The sequence below is a fragment of the Myripristis murdjan genome, chromosome 21, assembly GCF_902150065.1.
Source record: "Myripristis murdjan chromosome 21, fMyrMur1.1, whole genome shotgun sequence".
NCBI lineage: Eukaryota > Metazoa > Chordata > Actinopteri > Holocentriformes > Holocentridae > Myripristis > Myripristis murdjan.
In genome coordinates this window covers 28,909,498-28,926,251 of record NC_044000.1, presented here as the reverse complement: position 1 = coordinate 28,926,251, position 16,754 = coordinate 28,909,498, and the positions used below count along the sequence as shown (strand labels likewise).

Below are 16,754 nucleotides of genomic sequence, written 5' to 3'. Positions count from 1 at the left end.
ATGTTTTTGTGGGATTGATGCACATATTTATACATAATACTTTTTCAAAACAATTCTAATGTACATATATATATATATATATATATATATATATATATATCAGTTTCTTATAGTTTCACTTATGCTCCTATATAGAGTTCTATAGGTTTTGAGTAACTGCAGCTGACCCAGTTTCACCTCATGGATCAACAAAATATTTCTGATTCTGATTCTGGTTTTTCTGGATCATTTCTAAGTTTAATCAGTGGTGGAGAGATGGAAATAAATTATTGATTTCATTTCATACACGTCCATTTAATGTGCTCGATCTTTTCGCAAGCTCCTATAATCGCTGTTTGTGTCAGCTTTAAGGTTGTATAACAGTACCTGGGAGCTCAAGTTGAATTTTGGTTTCTTAGCTCAAAATCCGCCATCACCGAACACATATACCTGTTGTCCAAGAGTGTTGTAGTTAACTAAAAGGAAACTGAAAACCAGGTGTGGAAAAAAGAAAACATATTAATAAAACTAAAATTAAATTAGAAACTTGGCTTTAGGGGAAAAAAAACTAACAGAAACAATGTTGTGTTCTTACAAAACTAAGTAAAATAAAATAAATACATGCAGAAAATATCTTTACTTTTAGTTTAACAAAGAAATAAAAATATCTTATGGCAGAGGAGAGGCCAAAGCATTAATTAGAACAGTGATAAATAACGCCTGGCAGAAGGATTTTCTAATTAATCAGTGAATATATGTATTAATAAATTCACACACTCCAATGCAGTAGGTGGCGGTATGCAGGGTTCAGTGTTGATTTTATTCGCCTCCCTTTACACAATATTATATTAATCTGTCATTTAACGGCACTTTCAAACTGATGTCGTATAGGAAAATTATTCCCAGGTGAAGTGAACGCAGCATGTCAGTGGTGCCAGAGAGTATTTAGGTGAAAGAAGAGGACTCACTCCCGCTGCCGATCGCCTGACAGCCTTTACTTCTTCTTTGTTAATTAATTAAAACCGCCTCAAATGTTTATGGTATGGAGAAACATTATGTAGCATGCCTAGTATGGTGACGTCCATTGATAGAAATGAATATTTATGAGTGATCCTTAATTAGCCTGCATTTGGATCAGTTAGGCCGACTTTATATGCCTGCTTCATGCAAAGCTGTCTGTTCATTAATTTTCCACGTATTACATAGTTTAGCCGTAATAAGGTTTTCCTTGAACTGGACTAGGATGTGAGTTATCTTGCTGCTTTGTGATCTTTGGTGGTCATAATAATGATCTTGTAAATGATAATAAACTTTACGTCAGTCACTGTTTCATACTTGATTCTGCTGCAGTTTGTGATACCTTCAAATTGTTAAAACCACGGGCAATTTTTTTTCTGGTTGTAATGGCGTGAAACATTTCTGAAAGAGTCGGAAAACAGCCAGTTTGTCACAGTTTACTGAGAAAAATAAGGATTTCGCCAGTAAAAGCGACAAATGGGTTCTTAATCTGACCATTCCTGCTTCCTGTAGTTTGTGTGTTTTTCTATCTACAACCTGGACAACACAACAGTCACCAGTTTTTCATTTTGTGTGTAAAATGTTACTATAACTGTGTGTGACTGACTTCATTCAACTCCAAAACTCCAGAAAGACAAGACGTTTTAGGATTATTGCGGGTCTACTTTGTGTAATTTGCAGAATTATAAATTAATGCAGCACCTAATGTTCTTTCTAACAGAATTCACCAGCACATCGAGGATTACATGCATATGATATTTTACATTAAGTGTCTTTGTGTCTTGTCCTGATTTCTTTAATATTAAGTGCTCTTAAAATGGACCTTCACATTGGGATTTTAAAAAAAAGATCAGATCTGCATCACATGACATGCTTCAAGACCAAGTTTCCAGGACTATTTGCGCCTCATATTAATATTTACACAGTCGGACCGTTAGACATAGCCGTCAAAGTGTTCAGTTCATTTGGCACCTTGAACTTGAAATTTTCCATTTGATTAAACTGACTTAAAAACCTGAGTTTTAACACCGAAAACCCATTAAATTCAGTCAAAATTGCATAAATCATTATGATCAGTGGAAGGAAAGAAATAAGTTGCCATGACTTCTTGATCAAATCAGTTTTTAGGGTGTACTACGGCTCCTGCAACTACAACTCCTAGTACTATAAGTTCTACTTGTAGGACTAACTGGATTATTACAGGATTACTGCCAGATATAGCTGCAGATGGGGAAGATATTCAAAATGTGGTTTCCAGTCAACAACAACAACAACAAGTGAACGCTCATCAAAACAACCTTCAGCAATCCCCTTTGCAAAGTTCTCAGCAGCACCAGTTACATGTGTGCCGGTTTGGTTTCAGTCAAGTCCGCCTCACACAAAACCTGTCCTTATAGCGCCACCATGTGTCACAACTGTCGAGTAACAAGCGGCAACGCCATAATCTCTCACTCTGTTGAATATCATCCTGTCCCATGGACAGCTACACCTAAAACAAAGAAAAACCACCAGACACAGTCGGCAGAATATGTAATAATAACTGATTCATTATAAATTAGGCAAACAATAATTAAATAGTGGTATATAGTTGATAGGCTACTCTTCCACTGCTTCTTACTGCTATGCATGATGTTGCTATTAAAAATAACAATAACCTAAAAATGAAATAATTGCGGCGATAAATATACTACTCACAAAAAGTTAGGGATGTTCAGCTTTCGGGTGAAATTTCAGGATGAAGCTAAAATGCATTATAACCTTTACAGGTGAACTTAATGTGACCTTCTGTAAACTTTTGAATGCACATGTCCAACTGTTCAGTGTTTCAGTACTTTTTGCACAAGTTGCTGTTCTCTAACAAGGAGTTTAACGGCAAAATTCACATCAGGTGTTTGATGCTCCAGCTCATCGAGGTCGTATCATTAGGGAACGGCTGCTGGAGACTGGGGTACCTCAGATGGAGTGGCCTGCACTTTCTCAGACCTGAATCCCATAGAAAACCTATGGGATCAGCTGAGTCGCCGTGTAGAGGCTCAGAGCTCTGTACCCCAGAACCTCAATGTCCTGAGGGCCGCCCTTCAAGAAGAGTGGGATGCCATGCCTCAGCAGACAATAAGTCGACTTGTGAACAGCATGAGACGTCGCTGTAAAGCTGTAATTGATGCTCAAGGGCACATGACAAGTTATTGACACTGACATTTTTTGTTGTGGTATATCCACCACTGTTGTTGGCTTTTGTTTCAAGAAATTGTTTGAGATGAGGAAATCACCAGTGTATGCTTCTACTTAAATGCCCTACTTTCATGATATAATATCACTGTAGCGTGAACATTTTACATTTTCCATAAATTTCACCCAAAAGCCAAATATCCCTAACTTTTTGTGAGTAGTGTATGAATAGAAACCTGTTTGATAGGTATATTTTTGTTGCGGGCAACATCAGCTGGCTGGGGGGGGGGGGGGGGGGGGGGGGGGGGGGGGGGGGGGGGGGGATATAAATGCGGGACTCTGGGTGCGTTCCGGAGCGCCGTTTTCTCCGGACTCTGCGCAGCCGCCTTGGCGCAGCTTTGCTTTGACGTCGCCACGGCACGTCAACCTGGAACACACCCCGCCCCTGACGTGACGGCCCGGCGGTGGGAGGAGCCAGCCAGCGGGGCCGCACTGACACGTAAGAGCCCTGCTTGGATTTTTTAAGGAAGAAGCAACATCTTTGTGGGTAAAGTTGAGAGTGTGTGCGGGTTACTTTGCGGGACTGTCTGGATGTTTAGCTGAATTCTCTCCTCAGGTGCAGAGAGTGCCTGTTTGGACGGCTTTTTAGCGACGCGGCGCGCGGCGGAGGAAGGAGAAGTAGAAGAAGAAGGGGCCGACGTGCAAGATGAGATTTTCAGTGTTTATTTCTGTCCTGCGGCCGATCGGGCCGGTGATAATCGGCATTTCTCTGGCTTCACGTTGAGTTTACTGAGCGTCAACTGGGTGGAAGAGTCGTGTTTAATCGACGGGAAGGCCAACGATGAGCTGAGTTTGTCTCAGGACGGGCAGCTGAAGGGAGCCAGGAAGCCCAGCTCCATAGCGACGGGCAGCGACGCGGACTCCGAGGAGGATTTCGAACCACGAATCGTCCCGTATAAACAAGTCCAGCAAAGTACGCCAAAGAAACTTTTCAGGTAAGCTGCTGGACACCTTACACTGCATTTAAGTGCGAAAACACCATTTAAACACCACATATTACTGATATATTAGACATTAACGGTGTAATGTACCGTTTGCTAGCCACATTCCAGCTGCTCGAGCATCGCAGGTAACGGGACGGTGAGGCTGCGAGAAAACCGACTCACTTTTTTACGATTTTAACCGATTATTTAAATGAAAGAACCGATTTACAGTAAAGGTTTTGGTCGCATATGAAACTAGACGACACAAGGAATCCACTGGCACCAAGCATGCCATGCTAGGTTGTCGGCAGGAGGACTCAATATCGCTTCAAAGTTTGGTTGAACAATTTATCATTAATATGTTCATCTAAATATGAACATGCAAGATTTTAAGATCTCAGAAGGCAATGATATGGATGATATCAAATTTAGGGTTAGGGTTAGCCCAATACAGTGATTAGCCTGTTGTTAGATTAGATTAGAGATTAGATTAGATAGATACTTTATTCATCCCGCAGGAAATTCACATTTTTTCAGCAGTATCCACAGATTACAGATTAAGTAAATAAAAAAAAATAAAAATAAAGAATAAGATCTAAGTACAACAGAATAAGATCTGAGTACAACAGAATAACCTAAGTACAACCCAGTGTGCAAAAAGCAATGTGCAACAAAAAAACAGAAAAAACCGTGTGCATGGGTGTATAAAATGTGCATAGAGGTAGGTCAATGTGCAAATTTAGAGGAAATATACAGTATACACATGATAAATAGCAGTTAGCAATATAAACACTATAAACAAGGATTATAAAAAGATAGAAATATGAACATTTAAACAGAAGTATTAACAGTTTACACAGCAGTGGAAAATAATGTTGTGATCAATATTTTGTTAACTGCATTTTCTACATTTATTTGTTATTGTTATGCTGTTTTTTTGTTTGTTTGTTTGTTTGTTTAAATAATACTTAATTATCACTGTTGCACTTAAGATTTCTAATTTGTGTAAACCCATATATCATATAGTCATTGAGTTAGTTTAAATTTTGGCAAGGAAAAATCTGCCCTGGTCATTTTCAAAGTGGTCTCATGACCTCTGACCTGCAGATATCTGGATGGAATGCACCCATGGGTCTCCCCTTTGCAGACATGCCCACCTCATGCTGATGCCATGCAGGTTGGGCCACAAACCATGCGGGTTTTTGCATGCAGTTCCACATTAGCCCCCGTTACACATGTATTGGGCCCTGAACGCTCTTGGAGTTGCACAAATTGAATTTGACTGGAAAGCTGAGACTTTAGATTCAGTGAGCCCAGTTTTATTCATGTGTGATGATGTTAGCTCCTGCAGTAGCCACTTTTTAATTGTAATGATTGAAGTAATTGTAGGTTTTTGAAACTTGACTTGTATAAAATGACCTATAGTGACCTCTAGGATAATCACAGCCTCATGAAACTTTACATCCACAAACTAGAGGATAATTTAAAAAAACAAAAATCGCAATATATTGTAATATCGAATCACAATACTTGTAGAATTGCAGTACTTAAGAATTGCCATGTATATCAAATCAGCATCCCAGTATTGTGATAGTATTGAGTCAGGAGATAACCGTGTCATCCCAGCCCTAGTAGGGTAGGAGGTTTAAATGGGTCCCAAAAAATGTTAAAACTGAGCTGTGTAGCCCGAGGCAGTCTGTCTACTTTCTCCTTACATGTCTGTAAACCAGGCGTGTAACGTTAATTTGAAGCTCTCTAACAACATGCTGTTTTGAAGATGCTAATTAACTTTTTTGTCTGCCCTCTGCATTCCTCTCCTCACATGTTTTTGCCAGGACCTCCCTCAGGTTTCTCTGCCTCTGCAGAGCCAAGTCAGCCCTAACAGACTGTCTTCTTGTGATGTTCATATGGCTCTACTGCTAGTGAATTAATTTACCCATCTGAAATAACCCTAATATGTGAACAATTGCACCTTTGAGTCCTTGGTGTATTTGGCTTTGGTTTTGGATGCTGTTTTTGTAATTTTGAGGCTGCACAGAGGCACTTGAATATTTGATGAATGTAACAGGAATTGCCTTTCAACTAGCCCATTACAGAATACAATATTTATTGCAGAATATTGCTGAAACACTGTGTCCATTGTTCTGATGAAAGTTTTTTTTTTCTCTGAGATCATCTGGGCTAGTTGTTGCAGCCACAAGCCTCTTTTCCTAGTAACTCATTTTTTCTGTGGTGTGCCTGCACTCTTATTACAGTGCAGCTAAGATTAACTTCACATTTTGGGCTAAGTCTCTGTGATTTAGGATTTATGTGTTTTGGTAGATTTTATTTGTAGATGAGCAAACATTCAAGAGATTTGCTCAGCAGCGACTGCATTTGAATGTTCACCTTCTCATCCAAATTAGTTGTACCTTTTCCAGAGAATCCACTTGTTTTCTGTTGAGGTGCCCTCCTACGGTTGGGTTTGGACTGTATCCAACATCCAAGTTTCAAAGGCAACCTGTCCCACGCAGGTTTTATTCAGTGAGCATTTCTCACTGATGCAATGAATGGCACAGAGGCAAAAAAAATACCAGTGGTTTGGGTTTCACCCCAGCAGTGGTTACACTGACGCACCATACTGCGAGTTGTTGCATGTTGCTCATAAGTTTTGTCTTTGGTTTGTTTGTCTGTCAGCAATATATCTCAAAAAATAAGGGAATATAATTCCATGAAACATGGTGTATGCATAGGCAAAACCCCAGAGAACGACATCATATTCTGGCGGTGATCTGAGTCATTTAATAATTATCATGGTTTACCTATAACTATAAAACCAACAGAGACAATAACAAGTATAATAATAAGTTGCAGCACTGTACAGCATGCCAAAACATGTTTGGTATATCTTTCAGGGCAAAATACATAAGCACAGAGCTGGGGATGCGAGAACGTCTGTTTGTCGGGGTCCTGACATCCAAAAATACCATCAACACTTTGGGCGTGGCCATCAACCGCACCATCAGCCACCACCTGGACACTGTGGTCTTCTTCACCGGCATGCGCAACCGCAAAGTTCCTCACGGCATGTTTGTGGTCACTCACGGAGATGAGAGGCTCATCTGGAACATGTTTCAGACCATCAAATACGTCCTGGAGCATTACATCAACGAGTACGACTGGTTCTACTTTGTCCAAGACGACACCTACATGGAGGCCGACCGGATCAAAGCCCTGGTGGGCCACCTGAGCATGGACTGGGAGCTTTACATGGGCAGACCTGAGGAGTTCATCGGCGGGGAGATGGAGGGCAGGTACTGCTACGGAGGGTTCGGGTACCTCCTCTCACGCACCCTGCTGCTCCGGCTCCAGCCCTTCCTGGAAAACTGCAGGAACGACATCCTGAGTGCCAGGCCTGACGAGTGGCTCGGAAGATGCATCATTGATTACGCCAACACAAACTGTGTCAGTGAATATGGGGTAGGTTGAGACTTGTTTTTATATATATATATATATATATATATATATATATATATATATATATATATATATATATATATATATATTATAGAAGAGGTTCATGACACTGCTCAGTTTGACTGGGTGATACCATCAAGGATTTTGGTTAATGTAATATCTTGATATGGCATTAAATGTTTTCTTTTCCTGGTTTTAAAGGCTGGGTTCTAGTAAAGGAAGGTAATTCAGAATAGACTGTCGTAGCTGTTCTGTCATTTGCCTCTACATGCTTGGTCATTATGTCCACATTACTCATGACTGTCAAAAAAGTGTAAAAATCTGATGTCACCTCTGCAGTATCGTCACAGTATTGATCAGGTTATTTGGCCAAAGATGTCATCATATTTGTTCACATTGCCCGGCCACAGTTATCAGATATTTCTTTTTAATATTGTATATATCGATGTCCTCTCCCCTTTGTTTTTAAAGAGCCGTACGTCTCTCCTTTCTGTAATTTAATACAGTTGCTAGTTTGTAAAACATCTTTTTGAGCTGGTTTACCCATGCTGTGCTTAGGGAAAAACAGGCAAGAATTGCACAATAAAATGAATTAGGAGGGGCGGTTTTCTTGGACTGCTCTTGTACACAGCAGCTGTGTGACAGATTTAAGTGGGGCGTCCAGTTTTCAGTGGAAAACAAAGTGTTACAGCAGAGATCCTGCTTTGCCTGTGGGACGATGTTACCCCTACAACTGACAGCCATAGAAAGGGGTTGTTGCAGTGTTAACACAGAGGTGATATATGTATTATAAAGGAGGCTGCTAATGCCCTGTGGCAGTTTTCCATAGCTTCAGCAACCATACTAAGTGGGTAAACAGGCCAGCACGGTGCAGCTGAGTTCAGCCTTGGCTTGGTTCAATGGTGCGAAAATCCCTTGTGGGTCAACATGCTCTACTCATGTAATGTCATTAGCACTGAAGGTCAAACAAGCTCGGTGGACGCCTGGTCTGTTCCAGCACCAGGTTAGGTGGCAGCTGCAGTGCAGGGGGCAGGCAGCACTGTTTTTGTGATGCAAGGTTTTCATTCTGCAACACATTAAAACAGCACATAGGCCTTTTTGCACTAATATCTGTCCATCGGTTTAACTTGAGTTCAAAGAAAATTATTCCAATGAAAGTAGGTCACTTACTATAAACCTTTTGCTGTGCGTCATGGTAAATTTTGTTGACTGAAACTATGACTTAAAATATTCATTAACAACAGTTTTTCCAGGAAGAAAACAAGATGAAATTAAACAAAAAAGGAACCTTTGTTGACAAAAAATAATGTGACATCATCATCATATAAAAAAGAGGCAAACTTTACTTTTTTAATAAGCACATTGTAAAAACAAAAGCATGATACAAAATACAAGAGGCTATAGTGACAAATGTAGACCAATTTCTGTTCAAGGGTCACAAAGGAGGAATGTACAGAGCTAAAAAATGCAGAAAACAATTCAGTAGAATTACAAAATGTTTGTCCTCGTCTACTAAAACCACTGCAGTTTTTGTCGACAAACATTAGAATAAAAAAAAAAAAGCAAACCCAAGTGATGGAAATGAGACTGAAACAAAATCTAACTTGTCTTCTGAGTGACTTGGAAGTTCAGTTTTAGAAATGTGGGCCAGTTGGCAACCCATTCAGAGTGAATGGGGAGGCAGTGGGGTCTAGATTATTTAGTAGTGTCATGCCATTTGGCTTCCATTTTCTCTCCTGTGGCCAATAGTCAGTGTGGGAAGGCATTTTGTTAATGGTCAGAAACACAGAGCGAGTTGCACGGCCAACAAAGCGCCTTAAGCCAGAATTTCTCCAGCAGAGCCCTTTGTTAAAGCAGGAGCCGGAGAAAAGTTGAGAAGAAAGGCCTCAGAGGGGAGATGAAAATAGCTGCCACTTCACTGTGTTTGTCCCGCTGATAAAGAGCACAGAGCCACACATCTATTTTGCTAAGAGAGCCCATTGATGACAGTCCGGCTCTGACAGGGCTTCCTCCAACTTCTAAAGACGGTAAGCTGTTTGCCAAACATTGTCAAGACCAAGTGGCCTCACTGCTCAGTCAAGCGGTGATCTAATTCTTTGTTCTTTTAATAGCTTGATCAGATTGGATTCACTTTTTTAATCACTCAAGCTCCTTAGGTGGTTACTCTGTTTTAGCTTGAATGACTGTCTTTAAGTGGGATTCTGCTTCAAATGGACAGCAACCATAAAGGGTTTTGATCTTTACTCCTTAGTATTCACTTTTACGTTTTTTACATGATACTGTTGAATTAAAGTCATGTAATCTGTAATATGTTCCCTTACCTTTTTAACGTGATGTTGGAAGGATTTATCCATATAATTAGGTTGAATTTTTTTTTTTTTTTTTTTTTTTTTTTTTTTTTACAGGATGTTATGTTGTAGCCCTGTTTGTGCCATACTTGAAAGTTGTCATTCAAACAGAAGCCAAGCTTAGATGTCCAAAAAAAAAAAAACTCACAGATGGTGACTATAGACGACATCAGGCTATATGGTCATAAATCGGCAGGACCATTACACAGACAGAACCATTCATCACTACTTAATCCAAATGTCTTAGGGTTCACTGTGTGAATGTGTGTCACTGGGATTATCAAGGTGGGCAGCTCCCATCACAGATGTTTTATTGAATTAGGCCCACAACGCCTCCAGAAGGCTTAACAGTGATTTCTGGCATCTCAGAATCCCCTCAATACCAGCTCTTGACACGATACACAGCTTAAGTTTGCCTCTAGTACCCTGGTCTTACATTTCTGCCACTTTCACATCATGTTTGATGGAAAGTAGAGGTCTGACAGATTGACATTGCTACAACTTGCAAGTGTTCAAACAAACTGAACAGGAAAGCAAAGTGAGCAAATGTTATAGTTCTTTAAGTCAATATCAAAAGGTAAAACTGTCTCATTAAGAAAAATGATTTTTAGAGTTGTTTTTTGGTTCACAAAAGCATGCACAATAAATGTAGCTTTAAATTGGGTTGTATTTACCTTAAACAGTGAGGAGTGGTAAAGATGCTATTTCTCCATGAGCAGTTGGATGTTGGAAGCGAATGCTATTTATAGGTTGGAATATTGTACTTACCGTAAATACCATATGATGTCAACGTGACATTAGACTTATCCCTAATCCCCCAGCATTACTCAATGATTTCTAAACTCATGAATAACAACCAGCTAATAGGATGGCTAACAGTGCTGGCTTTAAATAGCTTGCTTAGCTGCTCAAAACACAAGTTGCATTAACAGGTGCAGTCTGAAGTGACAGCTGATTCTGCTACCCTCTGACAATCGGCTCAGCAAATCAGACACTTAGGTTTCTGGAATTTAAGAAATCCTTAACAGCACGTCATTAAAAAAAAAAAAAAAAAAAAAAAAAAAAAAAAAGAATACACCAGGAAACATGATGCCAACAAATAGCCAGAGCACATATGCCACCTGTGAACAAAATATGAGCTAGCATGCCACAGCTAACTAAGAAATGACAAGCTACCATTTACAAAGAAAAAAGTTACAAAGAACAACAAACAACTGTTATGTACCTTACCAAAAACATTAAAATGCAGTCTTTAATTGCAAAATATGGTAAAATAAGTAAAAAAAAAAAATAAAGTGAATGTATTAATATAGCTGAATTTAACCTTTTGACTGCTAGAAACAAATTCTTGTTCGTGAACTCAAGCAAAACACTGACACTAAAATCTGTTGCTAGATAGCAGCATGCAAGTCTAGTCTTACAACACACGTTTTCATCTCCTCTCTGTTAGGTTTCTATGAATTCCAGCAGCTCAGCATACCAAATAAGCATGGACTGACATAAGCCATATGTATTTCATGCTAAGTTTAAGTCTTGTCATGAAAAGAGCTCTTGGTTTCTTTGCAGGGGCTTCAGTATTACCACTACGAGTTGGGCAAGAACTCAGATCCGAGTAAAGAGGAGAGTGAGCAGTTCAAGAACGCCCTGACTGTCCATCCAGTGTCTGACCCTGAGCAGATGTACCGGTTGCACAAACACTTCACTGAGATTGAACTCCAGAGAACCTATGATGAGATTGCTAAGCTGCAGGTAAGCTGATTCCAAGTGTCACAAATCACCCACTGTTCAGTGATTTAAAAACCCTGGCTTGCCTCTGCTCATCTGTGTTAAAGGTTCAAAACACAAGGGATTTCAGTAGTTTGGAAATGAGTCTTGGATTTCAGTTATTAAACTTAGTGCCAAGGGCAGACGTGAGTTGGTTGCTGTGTAGACCTCAACACTTTTCCCATGTTTCCACAGGCAGAAATAAAGAATGTGAGCGTGGTTGCTTTTGAGGGCAACCGAACCGCCCAATGGCCAGTGGGGATCAATCCACCTTTTGAGCCGAAATCTCGGTTTGAAGTTCTGAGGTGGGAATACTTCACAGAGGAGCAGATTTATTCATGCACCGATGGCTCTCCTAAGTGCGAACTGCGTGGTATTGACCAGATGGATGTAGCTGACGTCATTGACATTGCCATGGGAGAGCTGAACAAGAAGTACAAGCCTGTCCTACATCTGAAGAAGCAGCAGTTGATTAACGGTTACCGGCGCTTTGACCCCACCAGGGGCATGGAGTATACCTTGGACCTGCAGCTGGAGGTGGTCAACCAGAAAGGTCACAGCCGTTCCATCACCAAGCGCGTTCACCTGGTGCGACCTTTGAGCCGGATAGAGATCATACCAATGCCCTATGTCACCGAGGCTACAAGAGTTCACATCATTATACCCCTAACACTTCTGGACCGGAGCTTTGTTAACCATTTTCTTGAAACTTTTGCCTCCAATGCCTTTGAGACCAGTGAAAATGCCATTTTGACTTTCTTGTTTATTTATGACCCAATAGAGGCACAGCAAGTGAACCAAAATGATATATTTGCCAGTGTGAAGGCTCAGATAAATACCTATGAGCGTAAATACCCCACGGTGAAAATCCCATGGATAAGTGTCAAGACGGAGACACCATCCCAGATCAAGTTCATGGATATCATCTCAAAGAAACACCCTGTCGACACGCTCTTCTTTCTGGCTAACATCAACACAAACATCAATTCTGAGTTCCTGAACCGCTGCCGCATGAACTCCATCAACAACTGGCAGGTCTTCTTCCCCATCCACTTCCAGGACTACAACCCCGATGTTGCCTACCACAACCAGCAGCCACCGGCCACCATCGATCTTGTCAAGGATGCGGGCCACTTTGACCGCAGCTCATTCGAAGAGGCATGTTTCTACAACTCGGACTACATGGCGACACGCACGCGGATGACGGCAGATGTCCAGGAGAACGAAGAGATCCTAGAAAACTTGGACATCTACGACATGTTTGTAAAGTATTCAGTTCTGCATGTGTTCAGGGCGGTAGAGCCCGCGTTGCACCAGCAGTACCGCTACCAGTCCTGCAACCCACGGCTCAGCGAAGACATCTACCACCGGTGTGTTCAGAGCAACCTGGAAGGTCTCGGGTCTCGCTCCCAGCTCGCCATGTTGGTCTTCGAACAAGAACAAGGAAATAGCACTTGAACACAGTGTGAAACTTACTGCTACTGCGTGTTTTGGAATGTTTGTCAAAAGCTGTGTGTTTTGAGTGTGTTTGTTGAGGACTTTTTGTTTGTTTAGAAAAATGAATGCAGTACATTCCTAATGACACCTTTTTGCTAAATGTTTACAAGTGTTGTCCATACAAAAGAGGTGCTTGAACCAAATGTGTTTGCTTTTAAATATTCTGCTGATAATCATTTTTCTGAAATGACAGTTGTAGTAGATATTCATTGTTACGTTGCACCACAGTTCTTGTGTCCTTTTGCGATAGGACATCAAAATATGGAGCTTTTGCTCTCTGCTCATTTGAGCATATTTATCAAAGCACATCTCTGTATATGTGCCTTCTGACATAGGTTTTTCATAAGCAGGCTCTTATTTTTGTAATCATCAGGATGTGCAATCCAACACATTCAAGAGATGTGCAGAGCTTCTGTTCCATTACAATTTTTGGATTTGAATAAGCGAGAAATATTTTCTGACTGTCACACTGGCTAGACCTTGTTATTTAGCCTGGAGAGGTTTATCATTCAAATGGTATTTCATTTCCGCCTAGTGGAAATGCTTCATCGGAGGCACCTAGTGTTGGCACTGATTTATTTTTCAGATGCAGTATGAGATTACTGTTGGTTGAGAATATGGTCCTTTTTATTATAAACATGCTGTCTAGAAAAAAAAGTTGATGTCCAGCTTGTCAAGAAGTGGTCAGCTCCACAGTGTACGGGCTGTAGCTTAACCTTGGACCTTTTATAGGTCACATGGAATTATCTTGATCCCATCTATCTATGGCTTCTACATCTGTGTCAAATTTGGGGAATGGAGTTTCTAGACAGGATCTACCTTTTGTCTCCAGAGGTCATACACTGAGGCTGATATGGCCCGGTAAGACAGGGGCATGTATTTGAATTTAATTCCTTTCCTTAAAACCTTTTCTTGACTTTTTGCAAGAAAAAAATTCAATGCAGCAGTCCAAGGAAAATTTAATAAAGATTGAACAAGGTCACCTTGGGAAATATCTGTGCCCGTTGCCCAGGTATTTCATTATTTTCGAGAGTCTTCCTTGAGATAAGTGGTACTTTCAAACAGGATTATTTGAACCCTGAATGTTATTTTAGAACTTTTAGATTAAGAATGTAATTGTAAAATTGCATATGTCATATGAATGCTGTCATTTCATTTCAAAAATTGTAAGAAACTTTTGGCCACATCGTCTTACGTCTCAGACAGTTTTATACACTAAAATATTATATTTAATCTTTACAAAGTAGGCATTTTGGACTGAATTGTTAAAGGTTTTGGTAAATTATTGAATGGTATTGTGGTCCTCGATTGACTGTGCTCTGTTTTAGAAATAGTTGCTCTCTCCCCGTCCTAGTTTTAATCCAATGAGAGGCCTTTTCTGCAGTATACAGTGGTGGTGGACGTGGCAGGTACTGGACACCTGAAATGTCAGTTTAACTATAATGTGCAATATTGTACAGATTACACAATGGGATAGCTGTCCAATCAAGGACAGGACAATGACGTGTGCTGCTAGTACAGCAACATGTTTTTTTTATACTTTTATTTTTTACACAACTCTATTAGAACATAACACTGTATGTGACATTGCCTAAATTAAGATTTTCATGTTTCCTGTTTTGTTCATGTTCATTAAATACACTGTAAATTTATTGGACAGAATCTTTACTGTATTTTGCTGAGATAAACACGAGACACTTTCATCATAAAATGACTTTAATATACATAAAAATAAAAGTCTTTTTTTATGAACTGTAATTGAAAGTATCTGGAAACGCAACAGTTGGAAGTGATGACCATGGTCACAACTGTTGTCGGCTGTATATTTTAAAACCCTGTTGTTTCTAAAATGTCTGAGGTGAGCTACGGCCACCAAGTTTACATTTCTGAGTTACTGCTTTCACCTTCCCATAATGCATTTCGTCCTTGATGAGAGCAGTGTCTTTCACCTTGACGGTACCCCAGCTGACTACACATGGCTGTTTACCTTTTTACGATTCTTTGAAAAGAGTGTAACACTAAGAATATGCTGGATTAAAAGACGAGTTTTCCACAGCCGCTGTGAAAGCCGAAGGGTCCAGATTAAGACACTAAATGACTGATTTCCATCGACCTTTAGGATTTGAACAGACTGACATCATGGCTGACTGATCTCTCCATGCTGTTACAGAGCGAAGCCTCCATGTCACTCCTGTATTTTGACCATAACGATTGTCCATCATTTGTTTCAACCACATGGGAATGAATCATTTAGATTCAGAATAATGGAGGCTTCCATCACTTTGTGTACATAATTATTTTATAGGCTGTGTAATTTCAAGTCTTTTTTTTTTTTTTTTTTTTAGCTTTATTTACACACTGATGTTTTACTGTGCTGACATAACATCAAAGATATAACACGCTTTATATTTTATATTTTGTGCATTGAATACTATGTCATTTTACTATGAACACTATTTAAAACGGTGCATTTGCTTACAAGTGATCATTCATTAACAGTTGAGTGGCACACTTTAAAATGTTCAAATGTTAATCACCTTCATTATCAGCCGGCAAATTCTTAGGTTCATGTTCAGTTTCCTTTCCTTTTTGGGACTGGACCTATTTGTTTACTATTTTTAAAATCAGTTTATGCATATGGGCACTAATGTAACCAAAGTAATTTAATTCATTCTTGCCTATAAATTATTTTAGCAGACTCCATCACCATTTCAAGTGTTTTGAAATGTGCGTACCACGTTCTATTGTATACTGAAACACTCAATGAACTGTGAAATATTGTAATTATGAAATAAAGAATATTTAATTTTAAACATCTACCCATTGTTGATGTTGACTGTGTTATCTTCCATGCAAGGCGAAGGACGGTATTTTTGATATTAGATTTACAAAACCCAGTTTGTCCTTTAGGTGTCAGCAGAAGAGCGTGGTTACTGTGCGCAGTGCAGGTTGTGGACTGGTATGAGCTTCTGGTTGCTCAGGTGAACAATGTGACTGAGCGACATTTAGAAATCACATATTTGTTTAAAGATGGTATGGTTATCTCCGGCGCTTTCTCAGCAGGCGCCCAGCGGGGATTGGGAGTTTAACATTCCTCCCCATGCTCAACAGAGAGCCAGAAACATGAAAGTCTCACTGTTGTCTGACATGAGGTATTCCTGATGTCTGGGCTGGTTAAAAACTGGGAAATTGCTGCAAGCCTAATTACAGCTTTAGTTATTTCAAGGGTCCGTACGCAGTACCCCGAGGCATGCTGTAAAACCACATAACTACAGAGCAGCTGGGAGTTAATTGTATGTCATTATTTTGTACTTTGTTATACATACAGTCCCAGGACTTTCTCCTCCCACACAGAGGCACAGGGTCCTTTAAGTCTTCTGTGGCATCCATAGTGGCCTTTAAGTCATATTGCCAAACACAATCCAGTTCTTTATGGCTTGGGCTTCACCAGGAGGAGCATTTCCAACAAGCAGGATTACACATTTAGCCAGATAACTCATCATGAAATCACTTTTCCATGATCTGTTATCTGGCTGCCTGG

General features: G+C 40.0%; 1 protein-coding gene across 1 annotated transcript; it reads left to right on the top strand.

Annotated features, from left to right (window-relative positions):
• The first annotated feature begins 3,586 nt into the window (after positions 1–3,586).
• chpfa (chondroitin polymerizing factor a) lies at positions 3,587–16,032 on the top strand. Its single transcript, XM_030080749.1, has 5 exons — positions 3,587–3,664; positions 3,782–4,160; positions 7,043–7,607; positions 11,519–11,701; positions 11,912–16,032. The coding sequence occupies exons 3-5, from the start codon at positions 7,071–7,073 to the stop codon at positions 13,172–13,174; spliced, it is 1,983 nt and encodes a 660-aa protein (XP_029936609.1). The 5' UTR covers positions 3,587–3,664; positions 3,782–4,160; positions 7,043–7,070; the 3' UTR covers positions 13,175–16,032.
• The last annotated feature ends 722 nt before the right edge of the window (positions 16,033–16,754 follow it).